General features: G+C 38.8%; 1 protein-coding gene across 3 annotated transcripts in view; it reads left to right on the top strand.

Moving 5' to 3' along the window:
• Positions 1-17,548, top strand: part of DENND6A (DENN domain containing 6A) — a 29,991-nt gene extending 12,443 nt beyond the window's left edge. For 2 of the 3 annotated variants that reach the window (XM_068408805.1, XM_068408801.1), the window contains exons 9-20: positions 26-81; positions 425-547; positions 724-819; positions 3,976-4,070; positions 5,864-5,929; positions 6,026-6,090; positions 6,721-6,810; positions 9,219-9,272; positions 9,366-9,475; positions 10,070-10,172; positions 15,062-15,136; positions 15,643-17,548. In XM_068408805.1, the coding sequence (XP_068264906.1) occupies positions 26-81; positions 425-547; positions 724-819; positions 3,976-4,070; positions 5,864-5,929; positions 6,026-6,090; positions 6,721-6,810; positions 9,219-9,272; positions 9,366-9,475; positions 10,070-10,172; positions 15,062-15,136; positions 15,643-15,774 (1,065 nt within the window). In that variant the 3' untranslated portion in view covers positions 15,775-17,548. The remainder of the gene's footprint in view (positions 1-25; positions 82-424; positions 548-723; positions 820-3,975; positions 4,071-5,863; positions 5,930-6,025; positions 6,091-6,720; positions 6,811-9,218; positions 9,273-9,365; positions 9,476-10,069; positions 10,173-15,061; positions 15,137-15,642) is intronic. The other variant, XM_068408802.1, reaches the window with a different exon arrangement.
• The last annotated feature ends 1,434 nt before the right edge of the window (positions 17,549-18,982 follow it).

The raw sequence follows: 18,982 nt of genomic DNA, 5'->3' as shown, positions 1-18,982 counted from the left end.
AAACAAGCATTCCGATGTCTTTTAGGCAGATGCTCAGATCTCTATGGCTTTACCGACTGTTCATGAAGTAGATCTTTTCAGGTAGGAGTTTGAACTGATTTATTCCTAGTTGTGAATTCCCACAAGTCAAAGATTTATGACGGTTCCATAACACACATCTCATAGCTTGCAAGCTAACATTTATCAGTATTGTTTTTCATATTCTTTTTCTGTAAAACTGGCTAAAAAACAATTCAGACAACATGCGGGCTGAAACTGAAATAAATAAACAAGTTTATTAAATGCTCCATTTTACAAGAGTATTTTATATTTTTCAAATTACTATTAAATACTACTACAAACTTCCTTTTTATCCAGTTTGTAATCAAATACGTATTTATTCTGGTTGTGTTAAGTGTATTAAAATACCTCAATCTGTTTTTAGGTGTTTCTGCCCAGTGTTCTTTCACATTCAGATGCTTTGGGAACTAGTACTGCTAGGAGAACCACTTGTCGTGATGGCACCATCACCATCAGAATCTTCAGAAACTGTGTTGGCACTTGTTAGGTAAATGTAATGGAGCTTCCTAACTGATGACCAAGTGAGTCATTGTAGATTGCAGCTGAGTGCAACTTCATTTGATCTGATATAACAAAGCATTACAAATTTCAGATTTGCTTGTTTCTTTCATGAAATTTTGCACTGTATACATACAACAAGCTTATCCTCTTTCTACCTTGCAGTTGTATTTCACCGTTAAAGTACTGCAGTGATTTCAGGCCATACTTTACCATACATGACAGTGAATTCAAAGAATATACAACTCGGACACAAGCCCCGTAAGTAAATCAAACTTTGATGTGAAGGTGGTGCTTAGAGCCACTTGTAACCATAAATCTGTTTTGAGATACTGCTTAGCTCTTCTGAATTTCTATAATTAGAGAATACATTTAGACTCCTTATTTGTAAGATTTATCTTACAGAGCGCACTAGTGAGCTGTTTTAAGTTTTCACTCCAGTTAGATAGGATAAAAAAGTTATGAAACAATGTCATAATTAAACTACATTTGAGCTTCATAGGATACTTGTGTACAGAATAAGTAAAACTGCAATATGAAAGCAGGAGAAAGTTTTGCTTTTCACTAAGGGTTTCTCTATGCAATACCAGCTCTGTGGTAGCTCCTTGGGAAATTGTTCTGTAATTGTTTTTATTTTTAAGCAATTACTAAACAAAGTGACTCCTGGAATTCAACATGCATACAGCTGTTTTGTAAAGTTAACCCAGTTGGTGTCCTAGTTAAGACAATAATTTAAAAAGTAAATATCTCTTCACTAAATCTGTTAGAAAAATGTTGTAAATAATTCAGAAATTTAAGATTCTTTTTTTAAGAGCATGAGCCTACAGAAGGAATTCTGTTTGAAACCACTTTATGGACACACTTGCCCCCCCTCTTTTATTTTCCAATCCTACTCTTATTTTGAGAGCATACACCTCCAGTATTTGTTATTATATGTTACTTAAATGCAACTTGATTTGGGAATGGAGTGCACGGGTTAGATTCGCTGATCTTTTTATAAACAATTTTTTTCTAATGTCTGAACAGGCAGTGGTTGTTGTGTTGGGTTTTTTGTTTGTTTTGTTGTTTTTTTACTGTATTTTTCCTCTCATCGAAAGTATTGCCAGAGATACAGCAGTGGAAAAACATACAAATATAAGCATTATGTTCCAGATTGTATTCTGTGGGAATGGTTATGTAGTATGTAATTTAATTTCTAAAAATAATTCCATGAAGAATTTTGTTGAACTTTAGTAACCCACGTTTAAAAATTGCATCTACTGCTCTGTAGCAAAATAGAAAGGTTGGTCGGTATGTATGTTAGTATTTGAAATGGAGCTAGAATTGCTCTGGCTTTCTTAAGGAGAACAGATTGGAAAGACTGGAAACAGGCTTTTAAAGCAGTAGCTCTAAGAAGAGGAAGAATACAGATGATGCAGATTCTGTGTATTTTATTCCCTTTAGACAGAGGGGAGAAAGGAGTATTTTTGATCTTGATGTTTTGATTTATCATGCCTTTTCAGAAATTACTTCAGTGGTTTAAAATCAGAATTGGTTCTGGGAAATATGATAGATGAAGGCTCCTAAAAGTGACCAAGGAGCTTACCAAGTCTTGCTATTATATCACCAGTAGCAGTGAAACAAGATTCCTCATGATTTGCTAGTTTGCCAAAACAGTTTTACCTTGACCTGGAGAATTTTTTTTTTTGTATGTCTGTGTGTCTGTCAAAGAATGTCACTTTCAAACCAGTTGTGTGTGAAACGTTCTTTTTGGTTCACAGAACACAGGCACGTTAAGTTAGGCTAGACATGATCCATTCCTAGGGAGAAGGAAAGTGCCTGTTGTTTGGGTTCTTTTGTTTCTTATGTTGATTCTTACCACATGGCCATGAAAAGAAATTGATTCTTCAGAGTACAACAAAGGAATCTCTTGAGACCTTTTTATGGACACTGGCCTTTATCATTGTTTTGGAAGAGAGACTGTAAATCATGTATGGTAACACTGAAAAATCATGAACAACATTTCAAATCCCAATGAATTTAAATCAGTCATGCAAAAGAGTTTAACAGGATTATAGAAACAGCAAAAAGTAATGAAACTGAATTCAAATGAGTGGGGAAAAATATATAATATCTGGAATAAAATGTTTTCAGGTGAACATACTTGAACAGCAGTAGGACTCGGAAGAAGTTATTTTTCTGGTGAGGGTCAGTCGAGTCAGTGACAAGCAAGGAGAGACTTCTGACAAACTGATACAATTTTGTGCTGTTCATTCTAAGATGGAATGGAGAGATGAAAATTGCTATTTCCATAGTCCAGACATTATACTAAGCTACAGATATGTGTGATCAGATTTTTGTCCTATCTGTGAATGCCTAATGAGTTTATATATAGAGAGTTATAATTAGCAAGTGGAGGGAGGAATGAACATCAGAAATGTTTGTAGGTTAACATAGGAATTGATGCCCAATTGCTACCATGATACAGGTGGAAGAATTGAATAAAAATTTAAAGAAAGATTTGTTGTTTTTCTCCTCACCTTGCCTTGAGAAACAGAAAACTTAAGGATGGTGTACACAAAGTGTTAACATTTGGGATTTTAATAGCAATCTGAAGAAATGATGATAATCTATTTTTAATATGGCAGTTCCAATGAGGCTTGCAGTTATATTCTATCCTTAGCTAATGTTTGCCTGTAAAGTGGATGGCAGCCACTATTCTGAAAAATATGTTGCTGTTTCATCATATTGGTGCTATAAATCCCAAATTCTGCAGCCCTGTGCTGTAGCAGTAACCCTGTGCTCTCACTGCCTCTTGTTCTCTGGGTGCCCCTATGCATCCTCGAAGACAGGTTCTAAGCACAGAGAAGACAGAAAAATCTGACAGGTTGTGAGCTTGGGCACAATGCTATTAACGTGCTTGTACTTCATCACGTGATAACTGCTTTTTAATGAAGAATGCTAAAGTGTTGGAAAAGAAATAGGATATTAATTGTGTCTTTCTTAATCGTGTCGTCTGAGCAGTAGCTCTACTGAGAAGTCTCGTACAAACAGCAGCCGTGTTGACACGCACATTGAAATACTCAGAGTTTGTTATAATCAAACCTTGAAAAGTAGCAATTTTTCTTTCAAATGAGTCAGATTCCTGCTCATTTAAAAAACAATCAGATAATAAATCAGATAATACTCTGTTTTCATCATTGCAAATGGGCAGAATTTAGCCAAGAGTCTAAGCAGAAGATGTCACTTTTATTCTCCACTACCATTTGGACTTTAAGATACAGCTGTCTTGCTATTTTCTAAAACTTAAAAACTTTGATAAACATACTGGGCTCCTATGTGCAATTTAAAATGTAACTTGTAAATACAAGTATTTTTGTGTTCATTAAGACAGAAGCTCTTACTGTCATACTTTAAACATTGTCATTATTTTTCTAGACCATCTGTCATTCTAGGGGTGACAAATCCTTTTTTTGCTAAAACACTTCAGCACTGGCCTCACATTATCCGAATTGGAGATATTAAACTTCCAGGTAAAGTACAAGTATTTTCTACAATCCTGTGCAACAAGATCTAACTGTGTGCTTATTTATTTACAAACATACGTAATTTAGTTCAATTAATTTAGTTTAATACTAATCAAATCCTCATGGATGTAAATCTGTCAAGTGAATTTAGGTTCTTGAGTACTGTATGTCTCATATTGCCAAATCTAGTATATTAAATGCAAAAGGTGGTAATGCTCATTAGTAATAATGTTTTACCATTCGCACAATCCAGTTTTTGTATCTCTACCAATAAGGTATTAAAATGAGAAACATCATTTGTTACTGATGTTAATTTTAAGATGAGTAGAATGTAAAAAATCAGTCAGCAAGTGCATAGAAAGTAAAACACATGTGAAGGCTAAGTTTGAACGTTAAAATAATATAAAAAGTTGTTTGTTGACAGTATTTTGATGATATATTTCTAATCTGGCAATATTCCAGTAACTATTAGTTGTTTAAGTTGGATGATTTCTGTAATTACATGATTGAGTAGAATTTTAATGTAATCTTTGGATAACATGTCAATTGCTAGCTTGTAATAAAATACTGCAGTACTCAAATTATTATATGAAATTCCTGGATGCTGATGTTTGCTGTGACAGGTTCACTGTTCTATTTTGAAAGTGTGAATGCATAAATACCCAGTTAGGACAATATGAAATTCATTTTTGTAGAATAAGTTATATTCAGTTTCTGAATACACCAAATTAATTAAGGATTATGTACTGTGTTCAATATAATGAGGCAAGGTTTTGCTTTACTTTAAAATATCATGCCTGTCCATGCTTCAGAATACCTGTGGGGGTTTGGGGTTGTGTGGGGAGGAGTTAACTAGCTGCTGTGTAGTTAAGGTTTGGAAAATAGAATCTTAATTAAACTATTAAACGTCTGCAAAGCCATGTACACAGGTTGCCTTAAAATTTGATACACAGTTTCAAGTATGAAATTCTAAAGTTTTGGTGCAGGTCTGTGAAATGCTTAAGTAAGGAAGTTCTAGAGATGTATCTGTCTGACCTGCCTTTAAAAATGTAAATTTTATTTCCTTAGGGACAAAGAGAGGGCTTGTGATTTTTTTTTTTTTTTTTAAATTTTATTTTCCTTTTCTCTCCACTCTGCAGTTTCAGTAGCAACTTATAGTATTATCTTTTCTCAAGTCGAGCATCCAAGGAAGGTTCTGCTGAGGCTGCAAGACTGTTAACAGGGTTTAGGGTCTTGTGGCTGGAGAAGGATATATTTGAAAAACGAAACAAAAAAACTTAGTTTGGCCTATGGAAAAGGAGACTTAAATTCATTTTCTTACAACACTTAATCCATGGCTGCTGTTTTAATTTCTTATATACAATTTTTATTTTGGCCAAGGTACTAAAGATTTATTCCTGAAAGCATTTACTGTAAGGGAAACAAAGGAAGATGGAATAAAATTTGAAATTAATGAAACAGTAACTCACTGCTGTGTATTCAGTGTTTTTCTTTGGCTGCTTCGATTCAGAACGTTGTCCTTCTGGTTTTTGGGCTTGGTTTTGTTTGTTTTTTTTTTATCTTCTCAACCCTTTATGTAAAGTGAAAAGCCTGTATGCTGTTATTCATATGTTTACTGGATGTTTCTGGATATGTACTTGGATGCTTGTCAGTGTTCCTAATGCTTCTTACAATATTAGATAGTCTTCTAAATGAAAGTATCCGTTTCTAAAAATCAGTGCAACGCATAGCACATTAACTGTGGTATCTAGTAATAGGGACGGAGATTTCAAGTAAGGTGGCTTTAAATGTTTTGGCAGGTGAAGTTCCAAAGCAGGTGAAAGTGAAAAAACTGAAGAACCTAAAAACTTTGGACTCCAAACCTGGTAATAAATTGCTTCAGAGTTAAATTACCAGTATTTTAATTTTAAAAAGCATACCTCGTTTTTCCTTTGGCTATATGCTGCTTTTTTTTTCTTTAGGTGTTTATACCTCTTACAAGCCATACTTGAACAAAGATGAAGAAATCGTTAAACAGTTACAAAAGGTAATACTGCAAGTCTCTTCTTAATGGAAATTTTGTGTACTGTTGTACAGTGTTTTCATTTAAGACTGAGCTCTGTCTATGTAACTGAAATGAAACTGGATTCTAATTCCTTTGCCTCAGTTCATAACTGAATAGACAGGTATACACCCTCATTGTAGATGGGCTGCTGCCTTTTTAATTGTTACTATAACAACGTGAATGGCAGGACTCAAGAAGTTAGCTTAACAATTTAGAGAATTGAAGTGATGCATCAGTTCATCTGTTCTGGGTTTTGCACCCTCTACCGTCCCCCTCTAGTTTCTTTGGTCTAGAAATCTCACGCATGAGGTGTGTAAGAATCAGAGCTTCCAAACTTTACTGATTTGCACAAGTTTGTTCATAGAAATTTTTCTTTCCTTGAATTTCTTTACATGAAAATAAAAAATCAGCAATTGAAGGGATGAATATCTGTGCAAAAGGACTTGATGCTATTGCTTTCCTTTCATGATTCAGGGTAGGGGGTGCTATGTGTAGGCTTATGGTAAATGAATACAGAAACACTGGAATAAATATTCTTAAAAAAAAGCCCCCAACTACTTACATATTCTGGGGTAACAGGCTTATTGTGATATTTCATTTCTTTTTTTTAAGGGTGTACAACAGAAACGTCCTACAGAAGCACAGAGTGTGATTCTTCGGCGGTATTTTTTGGAATTGACGGAAAGTTTCATTATTCCATTAGTGAGTTCTTAGACTAAGGGCGTTTTTACATATGTAATATGAAATAGCTTTTTGGCATTAGCCTGACTAAGTCCAGTAACTAGCAGTGTGCCCCTGGGGTCAACACTGGGTCTAGTACTGTTCAACATCTTCATTAGTGATCTGGATGGTGGGGCAGTACATACCCTCAGCAAGTTTGCTGATGGTACAGAACTGGGAGGAGTGGCTGGTACAGCAGGGGGTTGTGCTGCTGTTTGGAGGGACCTCAACAGGCTGGAGATACGGGCTGACAGGAACCTCGTGCAGTTCAGCAAAGAGAAGTGCAAAGTCATGCAAGCCGGGGGAGGAATAAAGCTATGCAGCAGTATATACTGGGGGCCCCCAGGCTGGAAGGCAGCTTTGCAGAAAAGGATCTGGGGGTCCTAATGGGCATGAAGTTGAACATCAGCCAGCAACATGCCCTTGAAGCAAAGGCAGACAGTGGTATTCTGGGCTGCATTAGGAGGGGTGTTGTCAGCAGGTTGAGGGAGGTGATCCTTCCCCTCTACTCAGTACTGGTGAGGCCACACCTGGGGTATCATGTGCAGTTCTGGGCTCCCCAGTACCAGAGAGAGATGCAGCTACTGGAGAGAGTCCAGTGAAGGGCCACTAAAATGATTGAGGGGCTGGAGCATCTTTCATATGAGGAAAGGCTGAGAGAGCTGGGACTGTTTAGCCTAGGGAAGAGAAGGTTCTGGGGGAGGATCTTGTCAATGTATATAAATATCTGAAGGGAGGATGTAAAGCAGATGGATCCAGGCTCCTTTCAGTGGTGCCCACTGACAGGACAAGAGGCAATGGGCACAAACTGAAACACAGGAGGGTCTGTGAACCATCAGGAAACACTTTGTTACTGTGAGGGTTACTGAGCACTGGAACAGGTTACGTTACCCAGAGAGGTTGTGGAGTCTCCATCGTTGGAGATATTAAAAAAACTGTCTGGGTGTAGTCTTGGGCAGCCTGCAGGTATGCTTGAGCAGGGGGGAAAATTGGGGAGTTGGACCAGATGACCTCCAGATGTCCCTTCCAACCTCAACTATTTTGTGATTCTGTGAATAATTTTTGAGCTGCAAAAATTTACCATTAAGCTATGTCTTGACTTTTCTAAAAGGCTGCAGTCTTACATTTGTTTAATTACCATACTTAGCATAAAAATGATGAAGGCTGTAGCTTAGTTCAAAAATGAAACATTTATATACCTAGACAAAAGGTTCAGATCTCAAAAAGGAATGCTTCTTTGTATATGTTGCTAGACAGCATTTTCATATGTTTGCTTGTGATGTACTGTGTAGCATTTATGCAAAGCAAACCTGTGTGTGTATTTTAACGTGGAGTAAGAAGGGAGAAAGGTGTTAATGATTAGAGAAGTTTTTCCTTAAAATTTGTCTTTCTCTCCTGTTCTTTGGAGACAGGATGGACATGTAGGGTGAATCTAAAACGTTTCCCTGGCGTTCCCCCCATCTTGCTTAAACTTCCACTTCAAGCAAGAAACTTAATATGTTTTCTGTCATAAATCTTATTTTAATTAATTTAAATTTCATTAGTTTTATTTATTAATTTAATTTATTAATGAAATTAATTTAATTAATTTAAATTTAAATCTTAAATTTACAGGGTGAGATCACCCTTTACATTCTCTGACACAAGAAAAGTATATTGGGGGCTCCTTTGTTTTTTCAAAAGATAGAACTAGACTTGTCATAATGTTATCTAAGCTGATTATGCTCACAGATCAAGATGTATGGCCATTTGTGTACAAACACTTTTCAAAATTTATAGCAGCTTATATTGATGCGCTTGTTTGAGTTGGCAAGGTGGAGCTGCCTCCTGTTATCAGACTTTAAGCTTCAGCAGTGGCCTTGCTGAGAAATGTCTCCACTAGTCATACATTAGACGCCCAGTTGGGGCTCTAGCCGTGCCTTTGCCAAGCTTTGCTACTGCAGAGATGCCCACAACTGATACAGCGTTTTATAGGTTAGTTCCATATTTAATGTGTGTGTGAGGGACTCTGAAAATCACTTCCAAATACTTGATACAAAGTGGGATTACTGTTTGGAATCACCCACGATATCGAGGTACCTGTGGACTGTCACCAAAGAAAAGAGAGATTATTTACTAGTGTCTGGAGTTCAAGGTATATATATTCCGTGTATACGTTTGCTTCCTGTCCTTCTTGAATCTTGCTGATGTAAAGTTCTGTAGTTGGGAAATACAAATGGTATTAGATAAGCTCCTTCTTATGCTCTCATGTGGTAAATATGCATGACCCCACCCTGTACCAATACTTAGAAGAGAAAATGCTGTAGTCACAAGTGATAAGTAAACATACACGTGGACTGTGTATCTTTAACACTGGTTATGCAAACAACCTTTCTTTTTCCTTTCCCTAGGAACGTTATGTGGCAAGCCTAATGCCTTTGCAAAAATGCATATCGCCATGGAAGGTAAGGAAATATAATTTCAATGAGCTGGAAATTGGTGATTAGAGAAAACAGTTATGGTACGCTAGTGATTTTTTTTTTTTCTTCTTTCCATAGAGTCCACCACAACTGAGGCAGTTTAGCCAAGATGACTTCATGAAGACACTGGAAAAAGCAGGCCCACAGCTCACATCAGGTTTAAAAGGAGACTGGATAGGACTTTACAGGTAATTTCTTTCATCAGCATGAAAAATTAAATTATATCAATGAAGACAAACCAGTAATATGAAGGCTTTTTTCCTGAGCAAACTTATTATCAGTATTGATTTGAGTAAGGCTTACTTTTAGAATATGTGCTTTAATAGGAATTGATAGTACTTAGTATACTTTACTCACTTAAATCTGTTTCTTGGTAACCTGTTAATGGTTTTCATAAGATGCTACTAACACTACAGGTCTCTGTATTCCAGTATTATTTCTGGTGGGTTTATTTCTGGTTGTAACTTGATTTCCTCCTTCCAATCAAACACAAAGATAAAAATGAGGATATTTCAAACTGAGCCTTGCTTTTTTCCTGACAAAATTAATAATCTTTATTGTCTTTCAGACCCCTTTTCTTTACATCCTTTTCTCAATCCTTGTCTCAATTAATAGAAGCACCTGTTATACTTCAGAATATTACATTTTTTTGAAAGTAAACAGAGAAAGGGTCCTAATATCTTCTTCAACCTCAAAGATAATTACATTTGATGATGTAGAAAACAGTGTTATCAAAATTGTAATTAAAATATAAAAGGTATTTTGCTTCGGTGTTTTACCAGGCATTTTCTGAAATCACCCAACTTTGATGGCTGGTTTAGGAGCCGGCAGAAAGAAATGACACAGAAGTTGGAGGCCCTGCATTTAGAAGCACTCTGTAATGAGGTTAGAAAAATGTGTGCTTGTCATTACATTTATCATCTTGTAATAAAAATATATTCTCCCTCAAGTCAGTTTTACTCCTGCTGTTTTCATTGGTTGAACATAAAAATGTTGACCATTTTGTCAAGTCTGATCTAGCAAAACATTAATTTGTTAACCAAATACAAGCTAGAACATAGCAGAAGAGAACAATATGAAATACAGTTCACTTTTTTAATGATGACTGTCATAATTTGTAAAATGTATCTTTAGTCCTTTTTTGTTTTGTTGTGTATTCTGAAATTGAATATCCACACCCCCCCAAAAAAAAGGTTTTTCCTCTTATTTGATAATGTTATTTCGTTCAGCTTCCTTTCTTGGTGTTCCAACACATTTTTAGTTGTGATACAGTTTGTAGCTTTGAAGGTATAAACTCGGTAAGTACTATACTGACCCCCATCACATGGAGGTCTGCAGCCTGCCTGGAGCCCGAATCAGGGATATCACCAGGCAACTCCCCAACCTGGTGAAGGCCACAGACTACTACCCCCTGCTGATCTTCCAGACAGGTGGGGAAGAAGCTGCATCCCGTAGTCTGAGGGGGATGAAGAAAGACTACAAGGCCCTAGGACGGTTGGTGAAAGAGTCTGGGGCACAAGTTGTTTTCTCCTCCCTCCTTCCATTTCAGGTGATGACGTGGGATGGAATAGTAGGATTCTCTCTATTAATGCCTGGCTACGAGACTGGTGCTACAGGCAGGGCTTTGGGTTCTTTGATAATGGCTGGTTTTATAAGACACCAGGCGTGACTGTAATACATGGGAAAGGTTTATGTCGTAGGGGCAAAAGGGTTCTGGGGCAGGAATTAGCAGGGCTCATTCGGAGAGCTTTAAACTAGATTCGAAGGGGGATGGGGTAGTAGCTGGGCTTGCACCACTGGGGCAATGCTCTAGTGTTGAGGTAGACCAGGAGGCCTCCCATCCCCCTGGGGTGAAATCGGTGTGCTCAGCTTGCTCCCTGAAATGCCTGTACACCAATGCGCGCAGCATGGGGAATAAACAGGAGGAGTTGGAAATCCGTGTTCGGTCGGGGGGCTATGATTTAGTGGCAATTACAGAGACTTGGGATGCCTCGCATGACTGGAATGTGGTCATGGATGGCTATGTCCTGTTCAGGAAAGACAGGCCGCTAAGGAGAGGTGGTGGAGTTGCTCTTTATGTGAGTGGGCAGCTAGAATGTATTGAGTTCTGTCCAGGGGCGGATCAGGAGCGAGTTGAGAGTTTGTGGGTGCGAATTAAGGGGCAGGCTGGCAGGGGTGATACTGTTGTGGGTGTCTATTACAGGCCACCAGATCAGGATGAGGAGGGTGATGAGGCCTTCTACAGGCAGCTGAGAGCAGTCTCGCAATTACAGGGTCTGGTTGTTGTGGGGGATTTCAACTACCCTGATATTTGCTGGGAGGCCTACTCAGCCAGCCATCCTCAGTCCAGGAGGTTCCTCCAGTGCATTGATGATAACTTTCTGATGCAAATGGTGGATGAGCCAACTAGGAGAGGAGCGCTGCTGGATCTTATCCTTACTAACAAGGAGGGTCTGGTTGAAGAGGTGAAGGTTGAGGGCAGCCTTGGTTGTAGTGACCATGAGATGGTAGAGTTCAGGATCTCATGTGGCAGGAACAGAATAGCTAGCAGAATTACAACCCTGGACTTCAGTAGGGCCAACTTTGGCCTTTTCAAGCAATTGCTAGGGGAAATCCCATGGGACAGGGTACTAGAAGGTAAGGGGGCCCAAGATAGTCGGTTAGCATTCAAGGACTGCTTCTTCCAAGCTCAAGATCAGAGCATCCCAACAGGTAGGAAGTCAAGGAAGGGTACCAGGAGACCTGCATGGTTAAACAGGGAACTGCTGGGCAAACTCAAGTGGAAGAAGAGGGTGTACAGATCATGGAAGGAGGGGCTGGCCACTTGGGAGGAATATAAGTCTGTTGTCAGAGGATGTAGGGAGGCAACTAGGAAAGCTAAGGCCTCCTTGGAATTAAACCTTGCAAGAGAGGTCAAGGACAACAGAAAGGGCTTCTTCAAATACATTGCAGGTAAAGCCAACACTAGAGGCAATGTAGGCCCAGTGATGAATGAGGTGGGGGCCCTGGAGACAGAGGATAAAAAGAAGGCGGAGTTACTGAATGCCTTCTTTGCCTCTGTCTATACTGCTGGAGGCTGTCCTGAGGAGCCCCGGACCCCTGCGGCCCCAGAAGAAGTCAGGATAGAGGAGGAATCTGTCTTGGTTGATGAGGGCTGGGTCAGGGACCAATTAAGCAATCTAGACGTCCATAAATCCATGGGCCCTGATGGGATGCACCCGCGGGTGCTGAGGGAGCTGGCTGAAGTCATTGCTAGGCCACTCGCCATCATCTTTACTAAGTCGTGGGCAACGGGAGAGGTGCCTGAGGACTGGAGGAAAGCGAATGTCACTCCAGTCTTCAAAAAGGGCAAGAAGGAGGATCCGGGTAACTATAGACCGGTCAGCCTCACCTCCATCCCTGGAAAGGTGTCTCTAGACACATCAAGGATAGGGGGATCATTAGGGGCACTCAGCATGGCTTCACCAAGGGGAAGTCATGCTCAACCAATTTGATAGCCTTTTATGAGGACATAACCTGGTGGATAGATGATGGTAAAGCTGTGGATGTGGTCTATCTCAATTTCAGTAAAGCGTTTGACACGGTCTCCCACAGCATCCTTGCAGCTAAACTGAGGAAGTGTGGTCTGGATGATCGGGTAGTGAGGTGGATTGTGAACTGGCTGAAGGAAAAAAAAACAGAGAGTGGTGGTCAATGGGACTGAGTCCAGTTGGAGGTCTGTGTCTAGCGGAGTCCCTCAAGGGTCGGTACTGGGACCAGTACTATTCAATATATTCATTAATGACTTGGATGAGGGAATAGAGTGCACTGTCAGCAAGTTCGCTGATGACACAAAACTGGGAGGAGTGGCTGAGATGCCGGAAGGCTGCGCAGCCATTCAGAGAGACCTGGACAGGCTGGAGAGTTGGGCGGGGAGAAATTTAATGAAATATAATAAGGGCAAGTGTAGAGTCCTGCATCTGGGCAAGAACAACCCCATGTACCAGTACAAGTTGGGGGCAGACCTGTTGGAGTCTAGCGTAGGGGAAAGGGACCTGGGGGTCCTAGTGGACAACAGGATGACCATGAGCCAGCAGTGTGCCCTTGTGGCCAAGAAGGCCAATGGCATCCTGGGGTGTATTAGAAGGGGTGTGGTTAGCAGGTCACGAGAGGTTCTCCTCCCCCTCTACTCTGCCCTGGTGAGGCCGCATCTGGAATATTGTGTCCAGTTCTGGGCCCCTCAGTTCAAGAAGGACAGGGAACTGCTAGAGAGAGTCCAGCGCAGAGCCACAAAGATGATTAAGGGAGTAGAACATCTCCCTTATGAGGAGAGGCTGAGGGAGCTGGGTCTCTTTAGCTTAGAGAAGAGGAGACTGAGGGGTGACCTCATTAATGTTTATAAATATGTAAAGGGCAAGTGTCATGAGGATGGAACCAGGCTCTTCTCAGTGACATCCCTTGACAGGACAAGGGGCAATGGGTGCAAGCTGGAACACAGGAGGTTCCACATAAATATGAGGAAAAACTTCTTTACGGTGAGGGTGACTGAACACTGGAACAGGCTGCCCAGAGAGGTTGTGGAGTCTCCTTCTCTGGAGACATTCAAAACCCGCCTGGATGCCTTCCTGTGTGATATGATCTAGGTAATCCTGCTCCGGCAGGGGGATTGGACTAGATGATCTTTCGAGGTCCCTTCCAATCCCTAACATTCTGTGATTCTGTGATATAGAAAATTGACAACTACTTAGATAAGGATAGTAAATAAGCCTACAACTGATCCATAGTAATTGGAAGTTGAGAAGTGAAATCTGTTTATTGATATATAACAAAATGCCATATAAATGATCTTATGTTGTAAGATCCATTCTTTACTTAAGAAGCTGGAGTGGGTATCAGTATAATTCGAGTCAGAGCAACCAATAAAGAAAGGTATCGCAAGAGGAGAAGAGATTGTACAGCTAAAGAGGGAATAGGAAGAACAAAAAAAGTAAGTCAACACCACAGCTTTAAAGCAAACAAAAAAATTGTGCTGGTTATTTTTAAAAAGCCGTTGATTTTTGTCCCTTGCCTTGTCAATTCCCAAACAGTATACTGTAGCAACCCAATATGGTTGTTCAAATGGAACGCCCAAATAATTTGCAGGGCAATAGCTAGGTCAATTACATCACCTAGAATCTATCCAACTATATTTGACATTAACTTATTGCAAAGAAAAGGGAATGTGTCACAAATTTATTACTGTCTCTGCTCCTTATTAGCTTTTTCTTTTGATCTAAATGTTAATATCTTTTTGTACATGAGCAAATGTCTTTAGTAGGTGAATAGTAAAGGGATAGGGGAACAGAACTTCCATAAGAAAATTAACGTAATGAATGTATTTTACTAGTTATCGACTACGTGATCTCCTTTAATGCCCTAGAAGCAAGCAGTGCTGCCTGGTACTATTTTAATATTTCATTGTGCTGGCAGATCTGATTTGGTAAACATCCACTGCCATTTTGCATTGTAGATGCTATTTTTGAAACTAAGCCTGTTTGGCATGATTTTTTTTTTTTTTAATTTGTTTATATTGTGTTTGTGTCCTACTCTCCTGTTTTGCTAAGTCCTGGGCAAACATGGAAATAAAGCAGATTTTGCAGTTCACAGTAGAGACAGTACAGGAGTAAAATTAGTTGAGTAGATGGCATGAGAATAAGGAGGAGACCCATTCTGAGCAGTAGGTGTAAATTAATTCTACTTTTGAAAATTATATATGTTGCCATAAATATTTCAATGCTTAATTCTTGTTCTTTTAGAACTTGGTTTTCTGGAGTCAGAAGCATACTGAAGTAGAAACGGTGGATCTTGTCTTAAAGTTAAAGAATAAACTGGTAAGTAACTGAATTGAACATGGCTCAAATTTGGCTGACTTAACTAGATAAAAGTATTATATAGTTGTGTTTACAGGTACTTAAATGAAAATATTCCTTAAGATCTAGGTAGCTCAAGGAATCAGTCATTCAGGTTTTTAAAACAAAACCAGTTCATTTCAGCCATGACTGAAGAGTTAGCTTCCCAATATCATCCAGCCGTGGTGGAAGCATTGCACTGATCTTGATTTTTTAAGACTAGTTGGAACTTTGTGACCTATCTGAGTGGGAGCAAGGCTGAATCCTCAGGGAAGCAGAAAACCAGACTTTCTTGTGATTACTAAAAGTCCAAATCAGTGTTAGCTCATGCTGTTGTGTGGCTGTTGAGGATACCTGCTATTGTCCAAATTCCTGCTCAGTCAGCAAACGAGGAATTCATTTTCCAGATTCGCTAATATGTCGCTTTGGTGTGTCTTAAGGTAAATTTGCTTTTTTAGTAGAAATCATGTTTTATTGTACCTTTGCAGTTGCGGGCTGACAGAGAACAGCTTCCTGTGAAAACTGACACACTGAAAAAGCTGCAGGCACACATCAATGATATTATACTAGCACTTCCAGATGACTTACAGGACATCTTGCTCAAAACTGGCACAACATGATTTCTACTGGGCTTTTTTTGTGCGGAAAACAAAAGGCAAATGTAGTTTCACAGAGGACAGTGGCTTACCAACTTTGGAACACAGCTCTAAATAATATATTAACACTACAAAGGGATGGTACCAATAGTATAGCCCACTATGCTATTTTCACTGTTTTGTCCACTTAAATACCAATGCAACTAAAGGAATTCCTGTGTCTAATAACGTTTGAAACAAGTGCTCTTAAAGAAAAACCTGTGGGCATATGAAACTATACCATAGTATAGGACCATGGCGCAGTGCTGGCATTGCAGAATGTTTTCCAATTGGTGCTGCTATACCCAATCCTGTTAACTCAGGGGTGAGCAATATTGATCTTGTACTGTCCCATTGATGTAGTATCTCATTGCTTTTCTTTCTTTTAGTTTTCATTTAGTGATAAACCCAACTGGCATATTATGTGACTTGGTCAGAATATGTTATAGTTGAAGTATTTTACTGGTGAATCACTGCTTTCAAAACGGTTTCACAACAGCTGAAATAATGAGATAGGTTCTTAACTTTCTTCATTTCTCCTTTTTACCATCTGTCCAAAACCATATTAATCTAGCATCTTTAAAGAAGAGAAGGCAGCTGACAAAAATGTCCTGAAGAGAAGTTTCCTCGGTTCAATATCAGTTGATTAGGGTGCTCTTACTCACGTGCCTTAAATATAAAGGAATTGTATACTAATTGGTGGTTTTAAACTGCTGACATTCAGGATTTAAAGTGGATCACTAGTGTAAATGTGTAAGTATGCAGTATTCATCACAGGAAGTAAACACGGTGGTGTTCTGATACGGATTTTAAAATCAGTGATTACAGTAGAGTTAGTTGGCATGTGATCTGTTTCAGTTGGAGATCATAACAGTCAGCTCCTGTTTTTTTTTGTGTGTGTTTTTTTTTTTTTTTTTTTTTTACTTATACCAGTAGGGTGTTTCCTCAAACACCCTAGGTACCCTAGGAGGTAATGGCACTGGAGGGAAAAGATGTTGACTTCAGCTGAAAAAAGCCTATGGAAAGGTCAAACTGTGGCAAGGAAAGATTGTGGCATGAAATTATTCTCAGTGTATGCATATAGCAGACATGCATAAAGAGTAATTTCCTCTTGCATATTAAGCAACAAGAATGTGACATTTATCTTCTTGAACGAGTTTCAGTGGTATATAAGAACTCAGCTGCTCCACATGCAGTGTTGTACTTTGGCCAGTTTCAAGTAGAATAAACTTAATGCTATAGTGGACACACAGCATACATTTTTATATGACAAGTGGATCACAGTTATAAAAAAATTCTGCTTTTAAGTGCTTGGATAGAATTTTTTTAAAACTTATGACATAATCCTGCTATAAGAATATGCTTTTGTATGATAAATATTTCATACCATCTTTCTAAAAATGTCTTATTTAGATATAAAGTGTCGCAACAGTATTTTTATGAAAATATGTATTTTAATACTGTTACGGTTTGTATAAAATTACTCATGACCAAAATTTTAGTGTATCTATTATGTTACTTAAACTACACCACTTCAGCATTAATTTCTAACTTGCGAAATTTTTTTGCACACCCTGATGAACAGCATTTCTAATCCAGAAACTAGTAAGTGGCTATTCTTCTACTAAATTATCTTAAATATTTAACCTGGAGCACTGTGTAGTTTCTTGAAACCATGTAAACTGGTAACAACTATGATAACTATCACATGACTGCAAATATGTATTTTTGTAAAAGAAAATAAAGGGTTTGATTTTTATTTTTTTTTCTTTGCAAGTTATGCGACTTAGATGATGGGTGTGATTTGTTTGTTTGTTTTTCCCCTGTCCTGTGTAAGCAAAGCTGTTCAGCAGCTTGTAGAGACTGCTGCTTAGTCTGACTTGATGAAGCTGTACCCCTTAGGTGACCAGAAATACCTGATGTGACGGTGTGGTGTGGTAGTTTGATCATGCATCATGGTTGTAATATAATAGAGCTGCAGGATCCTCAAGAAACCAAATGGCAGGGACTGGCTTCCAAGCAAAATTTATCCAATCTTCAGTCGATTTCCTGTACACATCTGAGAGGCCCTTGAGAAACATGGCAGTAGGAAGTAGACTGCAAGCAAAGCTCAGTTCAGGTTTCCTTAATGGAGTTGGTATTAGTTTAAATCCCTGAAAAACTTGAGGCTTAAACAGAATTAGAATCTTGTTCAAAAGCAAAAAGAAAAGTTGTACTGCCTTGTTTGCTGTCTTTGTCAGTGACTTGTAATGCTTTTAGTAATGGTGGTTCAAAAGGACCTTAATCTAGAACTACAAATCTAGGCACAATGTAGGCACTAGAACAGGAACAGTCTTTCCTCATTGCAGGTTTCTGATCTTGTCCTGTCTCCCTGCAGTCCTTTTACACTGAGCATGCAGATTTTGACTGGGGATGCTTCAGCCTTTCATAGCGTTGCAGCAGAGGAATTGCATCAGCTGCAGAACGTAGTTGCCAGCTTGGTGAGCTGGAATTTTCCCACCCCTGTTTTTTTGTTTTTGTTCTGTTTTGTTTTCAACTCAATATGTGCTTAAAATATAGGTAAAGAGCTTGTATCAACCCTCATTCATCTGAGGCTTGGTGACTAGTTGCCTCAGTATTCATCTGACTTAAAAATATGTATGTATACACACACTTTGTTTGGACTAGAATGGGAAAATGTCCCTAAGTGAAGGAGAGAATACCTGTATGATTAGAAAGGGTCTGAGAAAAGAGGTAGCAGCTGTTCAGTAAAGACATGCTAATGATAAAGGGCCCCAGTTGGGTCATCACAAGAAGTTAAGACTGCCTCAGTGCAACAGGAGAGTAAACTGGACATACATAAGCTTTGGGCCTTCTCAAATTTCTTTTAAACAAAACAAAAACAACACCATGAACAAAAACATGAGATAAAGTGGAGTCAAATATGGTAAAGGTGCAGCTAGTCCTTTAACAGTGTTAACATCCATGATCCGAGTAGAGAAGGAATCAAAAGTATGTTGTGAATAATAGTTATGTATGATTATACAGAGCAACCACTTACGTGAATGTTGAAATGCTGATTATTGACAATCACTTTTAAAGCAAATGTTTGTTAGATTGCACTCAAACTGAACTAGTGAAAGTGCTTCCTTGGGATAGGGAGCTCAGTCACTGAATTATTAAATGCAGCTCATCTTATGTTGCCCCGAATTTA

Source organism: Nyctibius grandis, chromosome 10 (assembly GCF_013368605.1).
Source record: "Nyctibius grandis isolate bNycGra1 chromosome 10, bNycGra1.pri, whole genome shotgun sequence".
NCBI classification, from domain to species: domain Eukaryota; kingdom Metazoa; phylum Chordata; class Aves; order Nyctibiiformes; family Nyctibiidae; genus Nyctibius; species Nyctibius grandis.
The sequence above is the reverse complement of the archived record's forward strand: the minus strand, read 5'-3'. Positions and strand labels throughout refer to the sequence as shown.